This window comes from Buteo buteo, chromosome 16, assembly GCF_964188355.1.
Source record: "Buteo buteo chromosome 16, bButBut1.hap1.1, whole genome shotgun sequence".
Taxonomy (NCBI): Eukaryota; Metazoa; Chordata; class Aves; order Accipitriformes; family Accipitridae; genus Buteo; species Buteo buteo.
The window spans coordinates 16,993,325-17,013,634 of NC_134186.1; the positions used below are offsets into that span (position 1 = coordinate 16,993,325).

Consider the following 20,310-nt stretch of genomic DNA (forward strand, 5'->3'; position numbering starts at 1 on the left):
TCAGGTAATTTGTAACACTGCTTATATCTGTGATTAAATTGCTTCGGTATCCAGATCCTGTCAACCTCCACATTATCATTTGGTCTCAAACTGCAACACCTATCCACCTTAGCAAGGACATCAAATTCATGCTACCTCTGCACACAGATGGATCACATCAAGCAAATTAGTTGTGCCTGATCCTTGCAAGTCATATTTGTATGCACAGAGCTCAAATGTTCCACTGAAGTACAAGAAACATCTAAATCCAGTATTACAGGAATTGGCCAATTCTATTTCCAGACCTAGTTCTATGTAGATGCTTTCTGAAACCCCTTCTCTCACCTACAATCAGCCATGTCTGAGATTCAAACGGATCCAAACTCAAACCATTATTACCCAAACCTTAATTTAAAAAGTGTGGAAGGGATATTCCTAGGACAGAAAAAGCAATATATGTGAAGCTTCGCTGTAATTTAATAACTCCCACAAAAAAAAAAAAAAAAAAAAAAAAAAAAAGCTGTCTTACTATATTGGTTGGCCATGAATTTGCTGGTAGGTGTATTAACAGGGCAGTTACGTCCTCCTGTATCCTAATCCACAGAATTATGAACCTAACTTCTCAGACTTCTGGTGGGCCTGTAACACCTAGGGTTTTTTCAACATAATTAATTTCTCATAACATGATATTTAAAGAAGTGTGGGGAAAAACTGGCAACTGCTGTATAGTAATAAAAACATAATGCTTCAAAATTTATAATACTTCTGAATACTTGTGAAAAAAGTGACACAAAAAGCAGGTATGCATGGCTCAGTATCAGATGATGTCTTTCAACATGTAAGAATTGCCACCTTATACAATGCAATTACCAGAATAAAGGTTTTTGAAACACTTTGTTCTACCTTGCTTTGTATCTATCAATTGCTGAGAACATGAGCAATAGGGTTATACATGAAAAGTTTTCTAAAACAGTGGCAACTTCAGTTACATAGAACCATCCCAAGGACTCATTTTGCACCCTGCAGCAATGTGCAAGATTAAGCAGAGGCAGGATGCAAAATGGAGTATTATTAGTGAAGCCTTTCTCCTTTACCTTGTAACCACTACTTTCACATCTACCCACATTCTCCACAAACAAATCCAGAATATAATTCAGCTAAAATACATACCATTTCCTTGAATGATTTCTGAAGCACACTGGTCCAAGACAGACATGTTTGCCAATATTGTTACCACCTGTTATTAAAAAGATAAGAGAATATGAAGTATAGCCCTACAATTCAGTAATATTAAATAGCACTTCGGTTTATAAGATTAGTATGGCAGAAATATGGAAACCCAATACAATTAAAAAGCATTCTTGTAGTTGAACAGTCTATTCCCACCTTTGTGATTTCTCAGGGGTCTTTATCTTACATAAGACTGCTAACTGAAATCCAGACAACATGAAAAGTAAAACATTTCTTTCTCACACTCCTACACTCATGCATAAAAGTCTGTCATATAGAGATCTATGCAGCAGATTTGTTCAGTGGTCAAATTGGTAGAAAGAGGAAGATAAAAATTTATAAAAACCAACCAACTGAAAGAACCTTGGAGTCCTACAAAGAATTCAGCCAGGAGCTGCCTGCCCTCAGGAACCAATCGTGTAGTCACATTCCAGCTCAGGCAGAGCTCCCAGTGAAGGCTAAGAACCAGCACACAGCATGCATTCAGTAGTGCCAAGTTATTGCTACCGCTCTGCTTCGGGGTTCAGCTGAAATCTTGAGAAATCTTCGCAACAGGTTTGGAGTTTTGAGCCTTGATTCAAGGGAGTATTTAAGGAATACTTTTCAGTTTTATTGAAGCCATAAGTTGTGTGCATGTCAAAGCACTGTCTCAAAATGAGCTGGATTTTAAAATCCATTTATTCCTTTCCTGAGCTAAGGCCAACACTAGGTTTTGTGCCAACAGAAGCACATTTTGAGATCCTGATTTACAGAATTTCTTACCCAAATTGCACTAACTGTTTTCAAGATTAGCTGTAACTCAGCTTGCTTAAAGTGATGCAGCAAGCCGTTGACAGACACTGGATCATGTGGAGCTGTTGGCTTTCAGTCACCCATTCCCTTCATTGATATCATATACTTTGTCTCATATGTCCTGCAAGATACTCTTTTTTACTTTATCCTTCAAATAACTTGCTTTCAGCATGCAAACACATCTCAATATTAACAGCATATGTGAGAGACCAAATAATAAATGTTATAGATCATTAGAATGCAAAATAGACATAATATTCTTTCTTTAATTTTGTCTCTTCTAGTTGAGAAAAACTGATCAGCCTCAAAAATAATGATCAGCTTCAGAACTGGTTATCAGCTTTTTAACAGTACAGTGTCAGTTCACAAACAAGCAAACTTCTTAGATGTAAGTAGGCATGAGATCAGATCACCATTCTGATCTCACTTTGCCATTTTAATAACAAGTATGACTCATTTTTGATGCTGTGACATAAAGGTCTTCCACTTTTGAAGGTAGTGTTACAGTGTCATCTCTCTGAATAAATATACTTACTTAGGATGCAAATGAGTTGCTGAAACTCTACAGAGTGACAGGTAAAAATATGGTAACTCAGTATATGTCTATGTATTTATTCCATATTAATTATTAACTGTGTTTCAGGCTGAGTGTATATGTTTTCTCATTCTAAATTATATCCTGTTAATGAAAATTGCTTCCTCTATGCAGAGTCTGTACCCCATGTGGCTCACTAAGCCACAGATGAAGAATTCAATTAGCCACAATTTGAATACATGCCAATTATTCCACTGCTTCAAGTTATTTTGTCTAATAAGTATTTTCATACATAAAAATATTTTGTGTGCATCTTTTGACACCAAAAATTATTTGAGGTTATATCTATACTTCCTTTGCGTTGATTATGTGGCCCCCTATATTTTGCAATGTATTTATGAACTAGCCTAATGGGTTTATATGTAACCTTCTCCAGAGGGGTTTATAAAAGACCCTTATCATCAATAACCATCAAGTTCTACCTATATTATCTTTTAAAATCTTTGTAGGACTTCAAAGACAGTTAAACTATAGATTAGCTCACTCCATATGGATAGATTTTTCTTTCCCCCCAAAAGTCACATTTTCCTATGAGGTACAGAATGTAACACGAAATAGCATAATGTAAACACATAATGGGCAAGCTGAATAAAGAGTTGACTTTAAATGCTGTATTTCCCCTATACTTGACTATTTTAAAATTCAGTATACGTGCATCTGTCCTGGTTTCAGCTGGGATAGAGTTAATTGTCTTCTTAGTAGCTGGTACAGTGCTATGTTTTGAGTTCAGTATGAGAAGAATGTTGATAACACACTGATGTTTGCAGTTGTTGCTAAGTAGTGTTTAGTCTAAAGTCAAGGATTTTTCAGCTTCTCATGCCCAGCCAGCGAGAAAGCTGGAGGGGCACAAGAAGTTGGCACAGGACACAGCCAGGGCAGCTGACCCAAACTGGCCAACGGGGTATTCCATACCATGGGACGTCACATCTATATAGGAACTGGGGGGATTGGGGGTGGAGGATCGCGGCTCAGGGACTAACTGGGCATCGATCGGCGGGTGGTGAGCAATTGCACTGCACATCATTTGTACATTCCAATCCTTTTATTATTACTGTTGTCATTTTATTAGTGATATCATTATCATTATTAGTTTCTTCATTTCTGTTCTATTAAACCGTTCTTATCTCAACCCAGAGTTTTACTTCTTTTCCTGATTTTCTCCCCCATCCCACTGGGGGGCGGGGGGGGGGGGAGTGAGTGAGCGGCTGCATGGCACTTAGTTGCTGGCTGGGGTTAAACCATGACAGCAGCTTACATGAAAATTTCCTCTGTAATACAGTCCAAAGTTCAAGGAAGTTTAATACTAAAGATTACCTCTCTAGAGGAAAACACAAACTTAAACGTAGACTCAATTTGCTTTGAAAAGCAACACTTCCGTGAGCACTAGTATTAATGAAGTCTCCTTTCTTTTGGATTTAGAGTTGATCAAAAACCATAAACAGAACTTTTCCAGTTCTGGAAAACTTTTCCAGTGGCATCTCTCCCACTGTAGATTTTTTTGTTTAATGATACATAGGATCCTGCTCCAGTCTTTATCTTAGCCTCTCTTTTCCCATTATCTGGCTCCAAATTTCATAAGGCCTTAGGCAATCTCTCAAAACCAACTGTGAAGTCTTGTTGAATCAGCAAACCAGTTCAGGTGTTATTGTGAGACATGGAGCACCTAAACAGATATAGATAAAAGTGACTGCCTAAGCGTCATTTCCACCAGGAAAATAGATCAAAATGACTGGAAAAAAACAGATACAAAAGCCTCTTTCAGAATTTAAATAATTTTGAAAGAATTGAAAGACTTGAAAATATTTAATACAGAATCCTTACTGTTCAACTGCAATATTTATTATCAATTTCATTAATTGTTCAAGACATTTCTTGTAAAAGCTTACACTCCAAGATTATGAAGGACTGGCACCTGAGACAATTTATGATTCTTGCAACTTTTCTGGATTCCTAAGCCATGCAATGAACTTGTAGTCAGCTCAAAGTATAAAAAAGAAAATATCCTGAAGACAGGACACATGAGCTCTGATCACCTGCAAGTGCTATCCTACCGTGCAGAAAGTCTGTGCTGAAAGTCTGTGCTGAAGCCACCCACAAATTACAGTACCCTAGTGATATCTTGATATGTGGGATCTGCAGATGTGCTATTAAGCAAAGACTCAGAGATTTTCCAGAGAAAAAAAAAGTTGCTTCATCATATGTGGAATTTTTTAATGAAACATCTGATCTCACATTCTATTGCCAAACCTAATGCAGGATTATAGTGGACTCCCTTAAAAACCATGTGCTGCCAGAACTGATCCCATTCAGCATAATTCCCTGCCTCAGCACCTGTATGTCTGCTAGGCAGATCTGTTCTGGAGCTAGATCTTGATCCATGCATCTCCAGTATCTGTATTCTAATGGAGGTTTCCAATAGACTAACTCAGGCTAGTCCACACTCTGGTCTCTGTTATCCAGAGCCATCAAAAATTGCAGGTGCTTCTCTACGGCAGGACTCCAATAAACCTGGTAGCTGCAGCTTTCTCTGCGAGAACTGGCAGCCCAAAAACCACTGTAGTAACCACAGAAAAATAGACTTGATCAACAAATAATGAACTAATACATTTGTTTGCCACCAGATGAAAGCTGAATTATTCAAGTCAGTGTCACATGATTTCCACCACTTTAAACAACCAGAGGAACAGGCCTCTCGGGTTTATCCCTGCATTCACCACCTACCTGTTAATATGTGCTATGCACTATGTACCTAAACCACATCACAGTGAGACACAGTAAAACGCAAAATGCCAGGAAGAGAATTCTCAGGCCAGCTCATGTTTTAGCACCTTTTGAAAAGGCACCAGTGGATCAAGATGTTAACATGCAGATAGCTTCACTGGGACTAGTAAGATTTTTCACAAGACTAAGAGGCTAAGTAGTTAACTTTCAGAGCTTAAAAAACCATACCCAAAATCAAGAGCTATGAAAGTTCACCTTTAAATAATTTGTTGGTGAACTAAGTATGCAGGGGCATTTGCAGGGGAAGGGGCTCCCCTTTAGGTCCATGGAAAATTTCCTTATTTAATAAATAAAAATAAAATAATAAAAAATAAAGATTAAAAAACAAAATTAATGTAATTAATTAATTAATAAAAATAAAATTAATAAAAAATAATACAGAGATTTCATACATTCCAAATGTCAGTACAGCATCATGTTGCTAGTCTCGCAGTTGCCCTGGCAATTAATCTAAAACCTAACTAAAAATCTCTGTTTCTCTAGACAAAATAAGTAAACAGAGAGTAAACACAGATACCTCACTGTAGTGACAATATCATCCGTTATTATAAAATTGGCAGTGTTGATCTTGTTGGTTACTGTAGTAAACAAAATCCATTTTTATAATTTGAAAGGTGGTTTTAGTACCACATAGTTTCCTTCCACTTACCCAGCCTTTCACACATACTGAATTTATGAATGACGAAATTTCCTTTTCAGTTCTGGAGTCTGCTTTGCACTGAACCATAGGAATTTCAGTTGTCAAGAGTGATTTAAATTTGAGAAACCATGGTTAATTATGAACCTTTAAAATAGTTGTGTTCAAAACCTCTTGAAGAACAGTCAGCTTGGAAATTCTGTTGCTAAAAAAATGTAATCACTAACACTATAATAACCTTTTTCCTACTAAGCAACTAATGGTGAACAATGCTCATTGACCAGTGCACAGAGGTACTGAACATTTGTTGCAAAAGTGAAAACTAGATGCAAATGCCTTGTTATAAACTAAGATACATACACTGAGAGTGTAAATCTCAAATGCTTTAGTTAACAAAGAGATATAAACCTATAGAGTGCATATGAAACAGAAGGCTTCTTTGATAACCTTCCCTTAACAGGAGATTTAAGGTGATCTAAAAGTATTTCTCATTATTGTGAAACCAGCTACTCATGAAGAAAAATGCAACAGGATTTGGAAGATGAAAGCACACGTTTTAGCCTGTTAAAGGGGCAGTATCTTCCACATTTGAGGGTCACTTACCTCACTTGGGGAGGGGGAGGTGTCTACAGAGCTGGAAGATGTGATGCTAATATACTTTTATTGATAATAAAGGCACACAGTTCAGTAAGCTTTTATTGACAGTCCCAACATAAATAGAAAGCCACAAGCTCACAACGAGAATTAGCAAGTTATTTAATTGAGTGGAAAAGTAGATCAATATAGAATTGCTAATTCTCTTAGTTAATTACCCCCTTAAGGCTGATTCATCGTTAAGTAAAATTAATTCTTCTACATATTATGAGTATTTTGTAATTCCCTCAAATAAATGACATAAGGATAAATCAGAGAGTGTCTGCAAAGTTCCACATACCCATCTTCAGAAACAAGGGGGCATTTGACAACTAATCAGAAGCAAGATGGAGTCTTTGTTTCTGAATGTGAATTGAAAACATCTGAACCTCACGATTCAAGATCAGTCCACAGGGAGACAGCAAAAGAGTACATACAGCAGGGGTCAAGAACAGGCATTACATGAAGTCTGGGTAGAAAAACCTTTCAGGATACTATTTATTGGGAGAAATAACTTTGCTAAGAAATGTCTAGAAATTTTCTCTGGGGCATTTTGTTGTTTAAAATAGAAAACTTAATTCCCATTGCTTCTGATAGCCATTTTTATGGTTGGGAATTCAGTTTTCTTCCTGAAAACAGAGAAATAAATATAGCTAGATAAGCAGATCAATAGGTCTTTCTATCACCTGACTGAAAGAGGCAAACATCCCCCATAAAATAATAATAGCAGTTAAGAGACAGGAACTGCTGGCGAAGTGTAGCTCTACTTTGAGACTGTGTCAGGGAACTATAATCTTGGAAAGCTGAGGCAGAGAAACACAGACTAAAACTAAAGGAATCTTACCCTTTGGAATGAAAGATGTCTTTACTACATTTTTATTTACTTTACTTCATATTGCTGACTAATCTAGCTAAGGAATAGGCAGAATAACCAGTTTCTCACGTTTTATTTTAAAGAAGCACATAGGAAATGCATCCTGCATGGGTCACATGGTGAATGGGCATGTCCCATAAACCAGGTCACATGACTCTAACATAGCAATGGAGCTAAAGTGTGTCTCCTCCCTCCCTTCTGAGGCCACAGTTTTCTGTCTTTCCAATGAAAATCCAGGGGAAAAAAAATAATCATCCCTCAGACTTCTTTCATGGTATTAGAAAGCTTCTTAGATTTTGAAACTGACTTAATCAACTGAAGACACCTAAGACATCTGGTCTCCCTAGAGCAGAGCACAATTTGGCCTAAGCCAACACACAGTTGTAGGAAACACCTTTGCTTGTCTAGCTAGTCCAATTGGAATTAGGGTTTGAGTATGTGGGAGGAAAGTTAATTAGTCCCATTTTAGAGGAGGCAAAAAGTGCAGAGAACTAGTCCAACTGCCACTAACTCAAGCAGAGTGGTCAGGAAGTAATTTCTGGTGCCTTCCTAGAAGGTAACAGTTTTCTACTTGAGGAGGAAAAAGAAACAAGAAACTGTAATCTGCAGAAACAGGTTATGAGCTCACCTGCTCAGAACCAAGACTGAAATAACAACCTTCACTTAGGCAGTGATTCTGTTTTGGAAAAAAAGATTAGTGGCAAAATTCAGAGGCTGTTTGAAATCTGCTATCTCATTTCCTGAAGGACTGAAGACAAAAAGACAACAAATGCAGCAAAATGCACACACAACCATGTCTGATTAGAGCTTTATGACTGGTACAGCCTGCAGCAAAGTCTCTTGTTTATAGTTTCTGCAGTAAAGAGCCCAGCACCAGCCTGATTGTACTGTGAACCTGGCAGGCAAGGGCAGAAAATAAAAACTGCAATGAATTGTGCTGACATAGCATGTTTCCTCTAGAGAGACTTTACACTGAGTAAGTGCAATGTCTGCCCAACTTTACAGATGATTAAACAGAAATGCAGAGAAGTTAAATTGCTTCTTCAAAATCAGAGCAGCAGCAGCAATATTAGGAATCGATCCCAGGAATAAAAACCTCACCACACTAAGCTAGCAAAGAATAGCAGAGTTCTTCAAATGAGCTGAGGTTTTACTCTTCCAACTGAACCTATTGCTTTGCAAGTTGGAGCACATTGTCTTATCCTGCATCAAATCTAAATGTGAAAGGCAGAATTGTAACTAAACAGGCATTTTGTCTCCAAAAAATTTGGTGTTTAAGAGAGAGAGTCAGTATTGGACCCCTGAAATGTAACAAACCCTAACATTGACCACATAATGCCAGTCAATACTATTACTTGTATTTTTATATTGGTCGAATGTATATGCAAAGACAGTGATAACTAGTTAAAAAGAAAGAAAGGACATTAGGGAAGTGATTACAGTCTTACACAGAAAACTAATTAGGATATCAATGATATAATGGCATGGTTACAGTTCAGATACAGTCATGTGACTTTTGGCCTAATTACCATTTTTGCATCTGTTACTGACAGTCTTGTTTCTTGTTTAATTTCTTAAGGTTTATTAAATAACTTAATTATGTAATTTATCACCTCTCTTTCTAGCTATATTAGTTGAAAACACATTTTCTCAGTGTGATCTAGTCAATACTGGAAAGGATCACACAATTTTAGCGTGTAGTTTACCAACCACAGTTCACAACCAGAACACTGAGAGGGAGGGTAATCCTAACCACACATCTAGTCACCACTATACTAACGTCAGAGCTGGATATGAACAGAGACCTGTGCAAGTAAACTGTGCAGATACCCTTTTATGATCTAGTTGTCCTTAAGTAAAGACTTTGTGTTGCATTTTTACCCACAGTGTGTAAGTCTACAAAAGTGTATTGAACTGCAGAAAGGATGTGTGAGCATGCAGTTGAACCACTTGGGACTGTTAAATATTACTTTGCAGCTGATCTTGAAAATAATTTTCAAGAACTAGACAGGAAGCTTACGCTTACTGAAGTCAGACCTGACAGGCAGACCACCAAAATTTCCTCCTAACCCTGTCACTGGCTGTTTGTGCAACATGCCATAGGTGATTGAGTCCCAGGGTACCACATGCATTTCTTCTCTGGGACAGACCAGTTGATGGCCCAGCAGTGGAAGGGGTATTCCTCTTCTGATCCAACTGGGAGAGGGAGCTCCTCCTTCCATACTTCTTTTGCTCCAAGAAGAGAGCTTTAAAAAGCATAAATGAGGACTCTTCATCAACTGCCTTCCCCCAACCAGCAATGATTTCGTCTAATACTTCTTGTCAGATGTAAGGAAGACACACACCTAACATGGGCTGCACTGCTCCACCTCTATTTCAAGCTCCCTGTTTTGTTAGCCCATACCAGCTTCCATACATATGGGAAAATTTGTACAGCAGTTTAAAAAAATGCAGTCAGGAATTCCACAGTCTTCATGAAAACAAGCAGAAACAAAAAGCAGTTGGCAAGGAGTAATAAATTCCCCAGTGTTCAAGAAACTCAGCTTGAGAAATAGTACTGCAAGTTCCTTTCATCCAGGCAGGGATTTTCAAAAGAAGGCTAAAAGACCTGTTAATATTCTTCTCGTTAAAAACATTGCTCTCAAAGTCTTTCACTGGGTGTTAGGCAACATTTAAAAATCAAAACTTCTTTATGTTGAAGTAAAATCTGTCTCTGCTCTCGTCTTGACCCTACAATCTCCCATGTAAGAGAAAAAAGGGCGAAAAAGGCAACAAAAGGAAAATGCAAATGCCCTGAAAAAAATGGGAGCAGAGAAAAGAATGTGGAACCTAGAGGAAGAATAGTATTGAGGGTTTCAAATCTTAAATGAGACAGAAGTTCTCAGCTTCAGAGCCTGCAGCATCTCCCAAGCACCATGAAAACAGGAAAGAATTTAGCAGAAAAAAAAGCAGCAACCATTTCCATTTTCTCCTTCCAACTTAAAAGACTTTCTCCACCTCAGACCTTTTTGAAACATAATTCACTGATTTTTAGACCTAGAAATAACCACTTTAAAATGGATGTGTTCACTGCACATTAATTCTTTGTCTGCCTGAATAACAGAAGATCAGAACCTGTTAGACTATACCTCCACAACTTCACGGGTAAGGTGAGAATACTAGCAACACTGAAGAGACAAGTGGGAATGTAGAGAGAAAAATTTTATTATACATAAACAAGCTGTGCACAAACATACATATTTCATAGTTTTATATGTACAGTCTAACATGATGGTTAAAGTCAGGAAGGCCCTGAATGATAAGGGTTTTGGCTAAACCCTTCTTCTGACAGTGCTTAAACTCCATTAAGACATCTGACTGTATACATTACCCTGCTGAATTTAGGCATGAACCCTCTGAAAGGGTATTTTCATGCTCCTTTGAAGTAAAAAAACTGCTATCCAGAAAGTAAGTATCTGCAGCAAGAAAAAGAACATGGCACATTCGTATCCATTTTGACCTAAAACTAGAGGCTAAGGTATCTGGAAATAACGGTTTTATCTGACAACTCTTGTACAAAGTATTTTGTTATAAAACTAAGCAATCTCAATGTAATACTGCTGGTTACAGAAGAAATACATGCTTCTATAAAATGGATAATGATTATCTTGTTTATCATTCAGTTCAGCACTCAGTTCTAGATTTCTTACCTGACCTAATCTAACACTGCCTGGGAAATGAAAGAGGAAGGAGGTCGGTTTTCATATAGTGAAGGCAGGAAATGTCTGTTATCACTTGCACACAAAAGCTTTTCAGAAGTCAAAAGAAAGAACACTTTTAGAGGAGAATACTTTCAGCAGGCAACACACAATGCATCTGACATCCAACTCCTGGGCAGAATGTTATTTATTTATACCATGATGGAGGGTGATAACTAATCAGTGCTAGCTGTCCTTAGAAAGGCTGTATAGAAGGACATACTGTGACTTTAAGACAAGGTAAAAGAGCACAAATGAAAACAAAACTCACTTTTCTTTTCTTGCATTTCAGCCATCTTTCTCCCATTTTTGGCTTACAGTGAGCAAGCTTCAGTCTATTTTGGCAAATTACAATTTTCTTAAATCAGCGGTAATGCTGAAGTAGTAATGTATTTAGAAATACTGGGTAGTTTTCTATAGGATACTTGTGTTACTTAAGCTAAAGCTCTGTATGAGAAACAGGGCATTTAAGTTTGAGGGGCTCTTTTATAATGTCTTATGATAATTAGACCATATTTTGTTGTATTTGCTATGAATCTTATTCTTACTTTGGTTAATTGTTTCAACATTTAGTATAGCTTAATTCTAATTCATCTATTTTATTGGCCAGGATGACTTGATCATTCAGAATGGACATTAGTCCATAAAAACATATTTCCACAGTGGTTGCATATTCCAAAATAAATCCTTGAGTCAAAAAATTTCCAAACTTACTCAACTTTAATCTACATGTCCTTAGGCAAATGTCTACTGGCTGGGACATAATAATATATATAATGGGAAAAGTTAGTAACTATGCTATGTACCTAAAGGGAATTAAAGTATATATATCAAAAGCCAAAATGGCAATTTAGAATACCCTTATAAAATACAGTATTGTAGTGTTGCTTTGCTCTCTGGCTGAGTGTGTTTTCCTCATTGCAACAACTAGGCACAGAGCAAATTAAAAAGAAAAATATTCCATAAAACTGTCATAATTGGCAGACTCACACCAAACACACACGCCCCCCAGAATAATACTGAAACAACTACCCTTTTGAAAGGTGAGCAATCTACTCAAACACACACTTGTTCAGGAATTCTAAGGAAAACCTAAGGCTGTTGCATTACCAAACCCACTGGACTAGTGACATTGACAGCTCTTAAAGAGAAGAGGAGCAGCACTCACAGATTCCACCTGAATACCAGGTGCTCAGTAACGGAAGAATACAAGGTAGGATTTTATAGTCCCCATTGCTGCAGAAATAACAAGGAGTCAGCTCAGAAGCTTACTGCAGCACACCACAGAAAACGTCACACCTTTCTGATCTAGTTTTTCATTCCAAGAGGGAATGCAAGGGGTTATTGGGGATGAAATCTCCTCAATTCTTGGAAGGAAGCCACTCAGTTCTCTGTTCCTCTAGCTAATGAGATGTCCTGCAAGTTGCAAAAGGCCTAGAACTAGTCTCTTACCTAATAAAGTCATACATATTTCTTTAAATGTCTGCTTCCTCATACAAAGAAGGAGCTTGCTATGCTGCCCACAGAGCAAACTGCAAACTCACAGCTGACAGCAGAATTAAGATGAGGCCATAAATAAATAAGGAAGACAAAAGTATGAGAGCGTACAGGAGGAATAAAAAAAGAACATAAAGAATTGCACAAATGTAATAATAGTATACAGCCATGCCAAACACGGCAGGAGACTTTCCCCAAAGAGTGATATAGTAATTATGGCTTAACTCCATCTTTTCATAAACACTCTTGAGCTGGAAAACTACTGAGTGCTATTAATATAAGCTAAAGCAGCCCTCATAACCCCTCTAGAACACCAATAATCAGTTTCTAAGGTCCTTTGTGCCTTGATTTCCATGGCCTGGCTTGTGTTGAAGGGTACACTGAGTTTTCTGTGCAGATCCCAAGTCTACCATAAATCATATTTTGGCTACTTTGGAGATGGGAAGGGGATGGGCTTGTGAGGCCTGAATTACAGACTTTTAGTTATATTCACAATGTCTCATAAACAGATGGAGGTTAACAGAGCTGACTAGCAACCTCCATCCCTTAGTAATAACTACTGAAACCCTCAAGCCTCATAGTTGTTACTCTGCTGAGGCAAAATTAATCACTGAGATGCCAAATAAGCAGTGCCTCTGCGGCACCCCATTGCATGGCAGTATCTGAGAGGAACAAAAGTATTCCCTCTGACTTAATCTGTGCATTAGCACAGACCTTTAATTTTCTGTGTCGCTTTACTAAAAAAACTGGTGAAAAAAAAGGGAAATGCAGAAGTACATCAGCAGTATTTGCCAGTAAAACTTGCAAGCCATCTACCACACAGTTAGGACTTGATCCAAAGCCCACCGACGTCAATGGGCTGAGGATCAGATCCTTATTCAGCTTTTGGAGCTAATTCATCTTTGAACTGACAATTGTATATTTAGGCTGCAGTCTCCATTTATATCTTACTTGCCTCAAAGCTCTGTCCAGTCAAGTTTTGAATACCTCCAAAGATGGAGATTCCACAGCCTCTCTGGGCCTCTGTGTCACTGTTTGGCCATCTTCATGATGAAAAAAAAAAATTCTAGTATCTTAGAAATATGGAACTTGGGGTTTGTTTTTGTTTGTTTTCAAAATCACATTAACAGCTGTCCTACTTCATAATGCTCATAATAAAAAGGAACAGAAACAGATAAAGAGTGAGCCATATAATGAAAAGAACCAAGAACAGAAGGCATGAAAGCAACTTAGGTTTGACTATGTCAAAACAGATACAGAGCTGAAACCTGTTGACTTTTACACAAATGTGCTCAGACAGCATCTTGCTGAGAAACCACTCACCTGATCTCTGGAATATGGAGTATCCACTATGTGTTTGTCTGAACATGCTGCTAGAAGAATCTTCATCGCATTTAACTGGAGCAATATTTCACAAGCCATGGTATCAAAGAAAGTAATATTGGCAAGAGCTGCTGAAGCCAGCAAGAAAACTTCACCAGACGAGGCTTCTTGGCACAGTTCTAGGAATGCAGAAAATAAGTTGAAAAAAAAGTCATTCCTTCATTGCAAAAAACATGGTTCAGTGTTTCAAAGCAATATTTAAGCATCTGCAACTTGCATTAGTAATTGTAGTATCTAAGATCAAGTTCATAATCATCAAGATAAAAAACCAAACCAAAACAAAGAAAATCATCTTAATTTTGTCAATTAAATAATATCATAGAATCATAGAATCATTTAAGTTGGAAAAGACCTTTAAGATTATTGAGTCCAACCATTAACCTAGCACTGCCAAGTCCACCACTAAGCCATATCCCTAAGTGCCACATCTACACATCTTTTAAATACCTCCAGGGATGGTGACTCAACCACTTCCTTGGGCAGCCTGTTCCAGTTCTTGATAACTCTTTCAGTGAATATCTTTTTCCTAATATCCAATCTAAATCTCCCCTGGCGCAACTTGAGGCCATCTCCTCTTGTTCTATTGCTTGTTACTTGGGAGAAGTGACTGACACCCACCTCACTACAACCTCCTTTCAGGTAGTTGTAGAGAGTGATAAGGTCTCCCCTCAGCCTCCTTTTCTCCAGGCTAAACAACCTCAGTTCCCTCAGTCGCTTCTCAGAGGACTTGTTCTCTAGACCCTTCACCAGCTTCATTGCCCTTCTCTGGACATGCTCCAGCACTTCAATGTCTTTCTTGTAGCAAGGGGCCCAAAACTGGACACAGTACTTGAGGTGTGGCCTCACCAGTGCTGAGTACAGGGGGACAATCTCTTCCCTAGTCCTGCTGGCCACACCATTTCTGATACAAGCCAGGATGCTATTGGCCTTCTTGGCCACCTGGGCATATGTCACATTATTATGGTGCTTTATAAGCAATATTAACATTAGGCACCTTCATTTGAACCACAAAAGCGGGGAAAAATGGAAAATACTAACCTGGACACTAAGTGTTTCTAACATTTATCTAATTAATGAGACGGTCTACCTAGTATACCATTCTACAGGGAATATTCCACTGAATGTTGTTCAACATAAATCTTGATATAACTAAATAAAATTAAATACAGGAGTCAGAAGGCTATCAGTAACTGATCCATAAGAGAGTAATTCTGCTATATATCCTATTCTTTAGAACAAGATACATATACATGTGGCCCATCTCTAAACCTATTCCTCTGTAGTCAAAGATCATCCTGCGTATTTTCCAGCTTCAGTAAGAAGTGCTGAAGACACAGCTACCTTTTAATTCCTTGCACACACATGTATTTTAACTAAGATCTGAATCACCTGGTAATTGGATTTCAGCATGGTTTAAAAATTAAACATATTACAGTAATTCAATTACTGAGTTATAAATATTACAAGGAAACTGGTGTGTGATTACTGAAATGGCTCTTCCAAAGTTATACATGTTCTATTTTTAATGCTCACATTTCTTGGGCAGCGTATATACTACTAAAATTCCTGTGGATCTTAAACAGTGACAATCAAGGAAATGCTCCACTTGCTAGTATCTTCTGGATAGGCTGTTCAGATCGTCCCTTGACTGTGGTACACTGTAACAACCTGGAAAATCATCTTAAATAAGTCATGTCAGATGCCTCTAGCAGTCTAGCTACAGCAGAACCAAGCTCAGCAGAGGTTAATCCACCCACTGGATTCAGGGCAGGTTCAGGGCAGAACCTTCAATATTTGTTCCTGGACAGTCTAGTCATCAGGAATAAATTGTTTCCTTGATTTCTGCAGCACTAGTGCCGTTTGGGCATATTGAAGAATGCCTAAATACATCTCAGATAACTCCCAGCCACTGCAGAATTCTCAAGCACTGGCACTACTATACTCTTTTCTTGTTCTATTTAAAAAAAGAAAAAAACAAAAAATGCATGAAAACTGAAGGGCTGTAGTTTAACTGTAACCATTGAGCTCAGTATAGAAATATCCAAATGTATTGATCTATTATATATGAGAAATCAAATTAGATGACCCAAACTGTACTTTCTGACATGAGACTCTGGGAAACTGAATTTCCAGATCATAGAGAGGAAGAAAATGCTTGGCTGAAAGCTTCTGGTGTTTGAGAGGGATGGAACACAGTGTCAGAAATAAAAGATTCCTCTCTTTAGAAAGTAATGAGAAATATCATTTTATTTTTCTGAAGTGTCCTCACTGACCTAGGTTAAGGAAAAGCTTGCTGTTACCTTTGCCTCATTTTACCATGGATCAGAGGCCTAGACAAGAAAGACGGATCTTTTATTTTCTTGTAACAGTGTCCGTAATTATACTACTGTACTTTTCCTTTGAAGTATCATACTAATGTAGATGCAGTGGTGAGCCTGATTTCTAGCAAGTTTAGAAAATACAACAGGCATAAAGGTTAACAACTATTAAAAACTGCTCTTTTACAGACAAACATGGGACAAGAGGATACTTTGCTGAGTCTTTCCTGTGACTGTTATGGTGGAATTTCACACAGATGTTATTTTGACAAATATGCAAAAATTCTATTCAAATATGGACTGGAGTAAAAAATACTATGTAATTACCTAATGCTCTGATTTAGAATTAAAAATTACTGAGTTCCTTTATCTATTAAGGAAAAAATGGCAAACATTATTTAGGGAATATTTCTAATGAAGAGTCCTACCCCAACGTGTTATTTTAACTGGAAAGACTCAGAAGTCCTATAAAGAACTTACTGACAAGTGCTGTTACAATTTCTTCCATATTTTCCAGAAAGCTGCTGAGATGCTGAGTGAACGTGAGATGCGGAGATGTAATCTGTGCAATTACTGCTGCTGCTTCTGCATGAGTTGCTTCAGAATGGCTGTTATCAGTAAGAATGTCAGCCAGGCACAGTATCCCATCAACCTATGGAAAAACAATAGGTATAGGTTGGAAATACTCCAGGAAATACTTTTGCAACCGAAGATGGGTTTACAGTTCTCTTTTCTTGGCTGTGGCTAAAGTACTCAGTTTATTTTTAAAAATTACTTAAACTTGGTGGCATTTATGACATAAGAAGTTTCAATTTAGCAAATACAAATGAGTTCAGCATGAAAGTTTGTTGACTAGCAAAGTCTTGCATTTTCTTCTCCCTTAATGTTTCTGCTGAATTCATTTTGGTCAAACAAACAAGTCTTTTCTGACAGACATCTCTAGTTAAACATTAATCCAAAAATAAGCTCTGATAAGCAAATGCTAACTGCTACTATGCCACAGCCTCATTTAAGCTCTTGTCTGAATGTGTCACACTGGAAAACTTGAGCCTGAGCGTGCAGTAAGTTATTTGCAGGCATATTTTTTTGCCACTTTTTTCTGAACTTGCCACAAAGCCAATGCAGGGTCAAAAAATACTATTAAGGAGAGACCCTAACCAAACCACACCTGATGAGCTTGCACAGCTCTCACATTAAAGCTAGGTCCATATACCCCTTGCTTACTTGGAAGGGAAACAGAGAGATGAGTAAAATGTACATAGGTTTATGCTTTTAGAGTGCCTGAAGTGTTCTGAACTCATGCCTTCCACAGTTTAGGCAGATACATCATATATGCATGCCTTGCTCTGGATTACAGGAGACCCATTGACACAATGAAAGTCTGCAACTGAGCATAGTCAATGGGATGGCTTAAACTGCAGAAACATATCAGCTGTTAACAACCAAACCCAGCAAAGGAAGTTTCTCTGTAGACAAGGACATAATCTGTGAACTTCCAAATTAACAGGACTATGTTTCTTCTGCTGTTTAACATACCCTGAATAATTCATCAAGTTGTCAAGTAGGTAGGTAGATGTGCTTAGAGGGGACAGAGCATGAAGAATTATGTAATTAATTATGGACATGTTTATGTCAAATTCACATAAATTCACTAATTATAATCTTTATATGAATAAAAATAATGTAACTATAGGGATAGTTTACAAATGATCAGAGCTTTCACAAACTTCACGGAGTAAATGTTTTAAAAACTACCCTTATTTATTTATTTATTTATTTGAAGTTCTGAAAAAGTGTGGTGTCAATTGCCTTACATGTTGCTTGGACAGTTTATAGATACAAAGAGGAGTTATAAAGGCTTAGCACTGAAATAAACTTTAACAGTCAAACAAAAACAAACCCACGTTTATGTTGTACATTCACCAAGACTCTTTCTTAGGTCTGTTGTTCAGACTGCATTCTTTGTCTATTCAAAATTTCCTCAGAGCATGCACACTAAGTCCTATCCATTATCTCCATGAAGGGTATTTAGCAAATCTCTTATTCACATTTTTGTTATTTATTAATACAGAATGTTGAGTTATCTTAATTACTTATCCTGCAATGGGCATGAATTAAATTATTTGATAAGCACTGACAGTTACTGTATTTTACAAGAAAAGCTCTCAGATTGATGGGAGCAAAAATTACCCTCTGGAAGATCATTCATTGGGATGCTCTTTTTAATAGGCAGTAGACTATATCATTGGAACTCTAATAACATAGATAAATACAAAAGAAATTATATCTCTATTTTTCCTCAGATTACAAATGGGATTTAGTATAGAAGCTCAAGTACTGGCAAGAAGAGGAAGAATAAATTTTCAACATTAAACTTTTTCTTGACAAGCTTTCAACATGAATCTACCTACAGCAAAATATTTCCTCCTAGTTATGGCAGAATTCTACAGCTTGAAACAGCAGATTCACATAATTCACTTGGCTTCAAGGTATATTAATAGATCTCAGTGTCAAGAATTAATATATGTCCTCACAAGATGATTTAGTAGCCAAAGTGTGCTAGACAATATCATATGCAAAACCCCCCAACTTTGTCACCTTGAAACCTCCCCAGATCACACCTTGTCTGGGGTCCGAAGGATGCTAATAACAACAGTCAGTATAAAAAGTTAAATATATTCCAAGGCATTAAAAAAATACTTCACAAGAAACTTCTTCTAAGATCTGGTAACAGGATACAGCACTCTTCAGCTCTAAATTTACTGGTTAAAATTCGCCTGGCCAACTCTTATTCAATGACCTTGACAAAATGACTTTAGAGTAGTTTTATGCTATTTCAGAACAAGTAATGGCTTATGGACGACAGGTACAAACACATTGTTAGATTTTTCCATCACCACTGATTGTTTATATCTACACTATAAAATATAAGCTTCTAACAATACAGGGCTGTACTTAACTTTTAAATTACATCTTTGATTTTTGTATTTGCTAAGTAATTGTTTTTGGAAATTGGGAGTTGTTGAATTGTAAATAGAAGTGGATATATGTTTTTATTCAGCATAAAGGTAAAATACATATTTTGGGTCCATGAAAGCCAGCAGTAGTGAGTTTCCTTTCTATTCAGAATCATGTAAAATACTAACAAATTCAGCCTAAAATTTGCTCTGTACACTTTCGTCTTCCATCTTAAATATAGAAAATAAAATAATTCTACTTCAGCAGGCAACCCCATTTATAAGTGTCTACCAATAAATTTTAAAATGACAGGGGAACAATCTAATAAAAGCACTTTAACATCGAAAAAGAAATTGCTGCTCAAAGCATTTTTATAATTAGCTTTCACACTGAAAGGAACTTTGGATGGCTGCCCTGTTTTCTGTTTAATTTTGGTGAAGTAATCAGCTAAACGTCAAATCTGTTCATCACCTTGGCAATACAAAAGAACCAGTTAGCCAGATAATGCAAACAAATGAATTCCATGAATGCAACAAGATGCTGTGGAGACCCTGCATTTGAGGAATGGCGTTCAGTAAATGCTTGATCACTAATATTTTAATATTGATAACTGGAAAAATGCCAGGAACTTACATCCTTATGAGTATAGCCCTGTTATAGAAACTTAATCCAAGTGACAAAATAAATGCTTGACCGCTTTACTGCATAGATCAAGTCTTCTGAAAGGAAATAATTTCTTTTCTCTGCAACAGGAATGAATGAGTTCTGGGGCAGACCTCTTCTTTCTTCAGTATACCTGTTCTTCCTCCTAAACATATTAAATAAAACTAGGCATCTGTTAAAGATACCAATACAGAGCTTGGGATGAAGTACATTAATGACTTCATGATTTGAAA

The 20,310-nt window shown here is 37.2% G+C and overlaps 1 protein-coding gene across 1 annotated transcript in view; it reads right to left on the reverse strand.

Annotated features, from left to right (window-relative positions):
- Positions 1 to 20,310, reverse strand: part of INSC (INSC spindle orientation adaptor protein) — a 143,091-nt gene that overhangs the window by 7,722 nt on the left and 115,059 nt on the right. The window contains exons 9-11 of the mRNA XM_075048012.1: positions 16,937 to 17,108; positions 14,079 to 14,257; positions 1,150 to 1,216 (exon numbers count right to left, since the gene is read on the reverse strand). Of these exons, the coding sequence (XP_074904113.1) occupies positions 1,150 to 1,216; positions 14,079 to 14,257; positions 16,937 to 17,108 (418 nt within the window). The remainder of the gene's footprint in view (positions 1 to 1,149; positions 1,217 to 14,078; positions 14,258 to 16,936; positions 17,109 to 20,310) is intronic.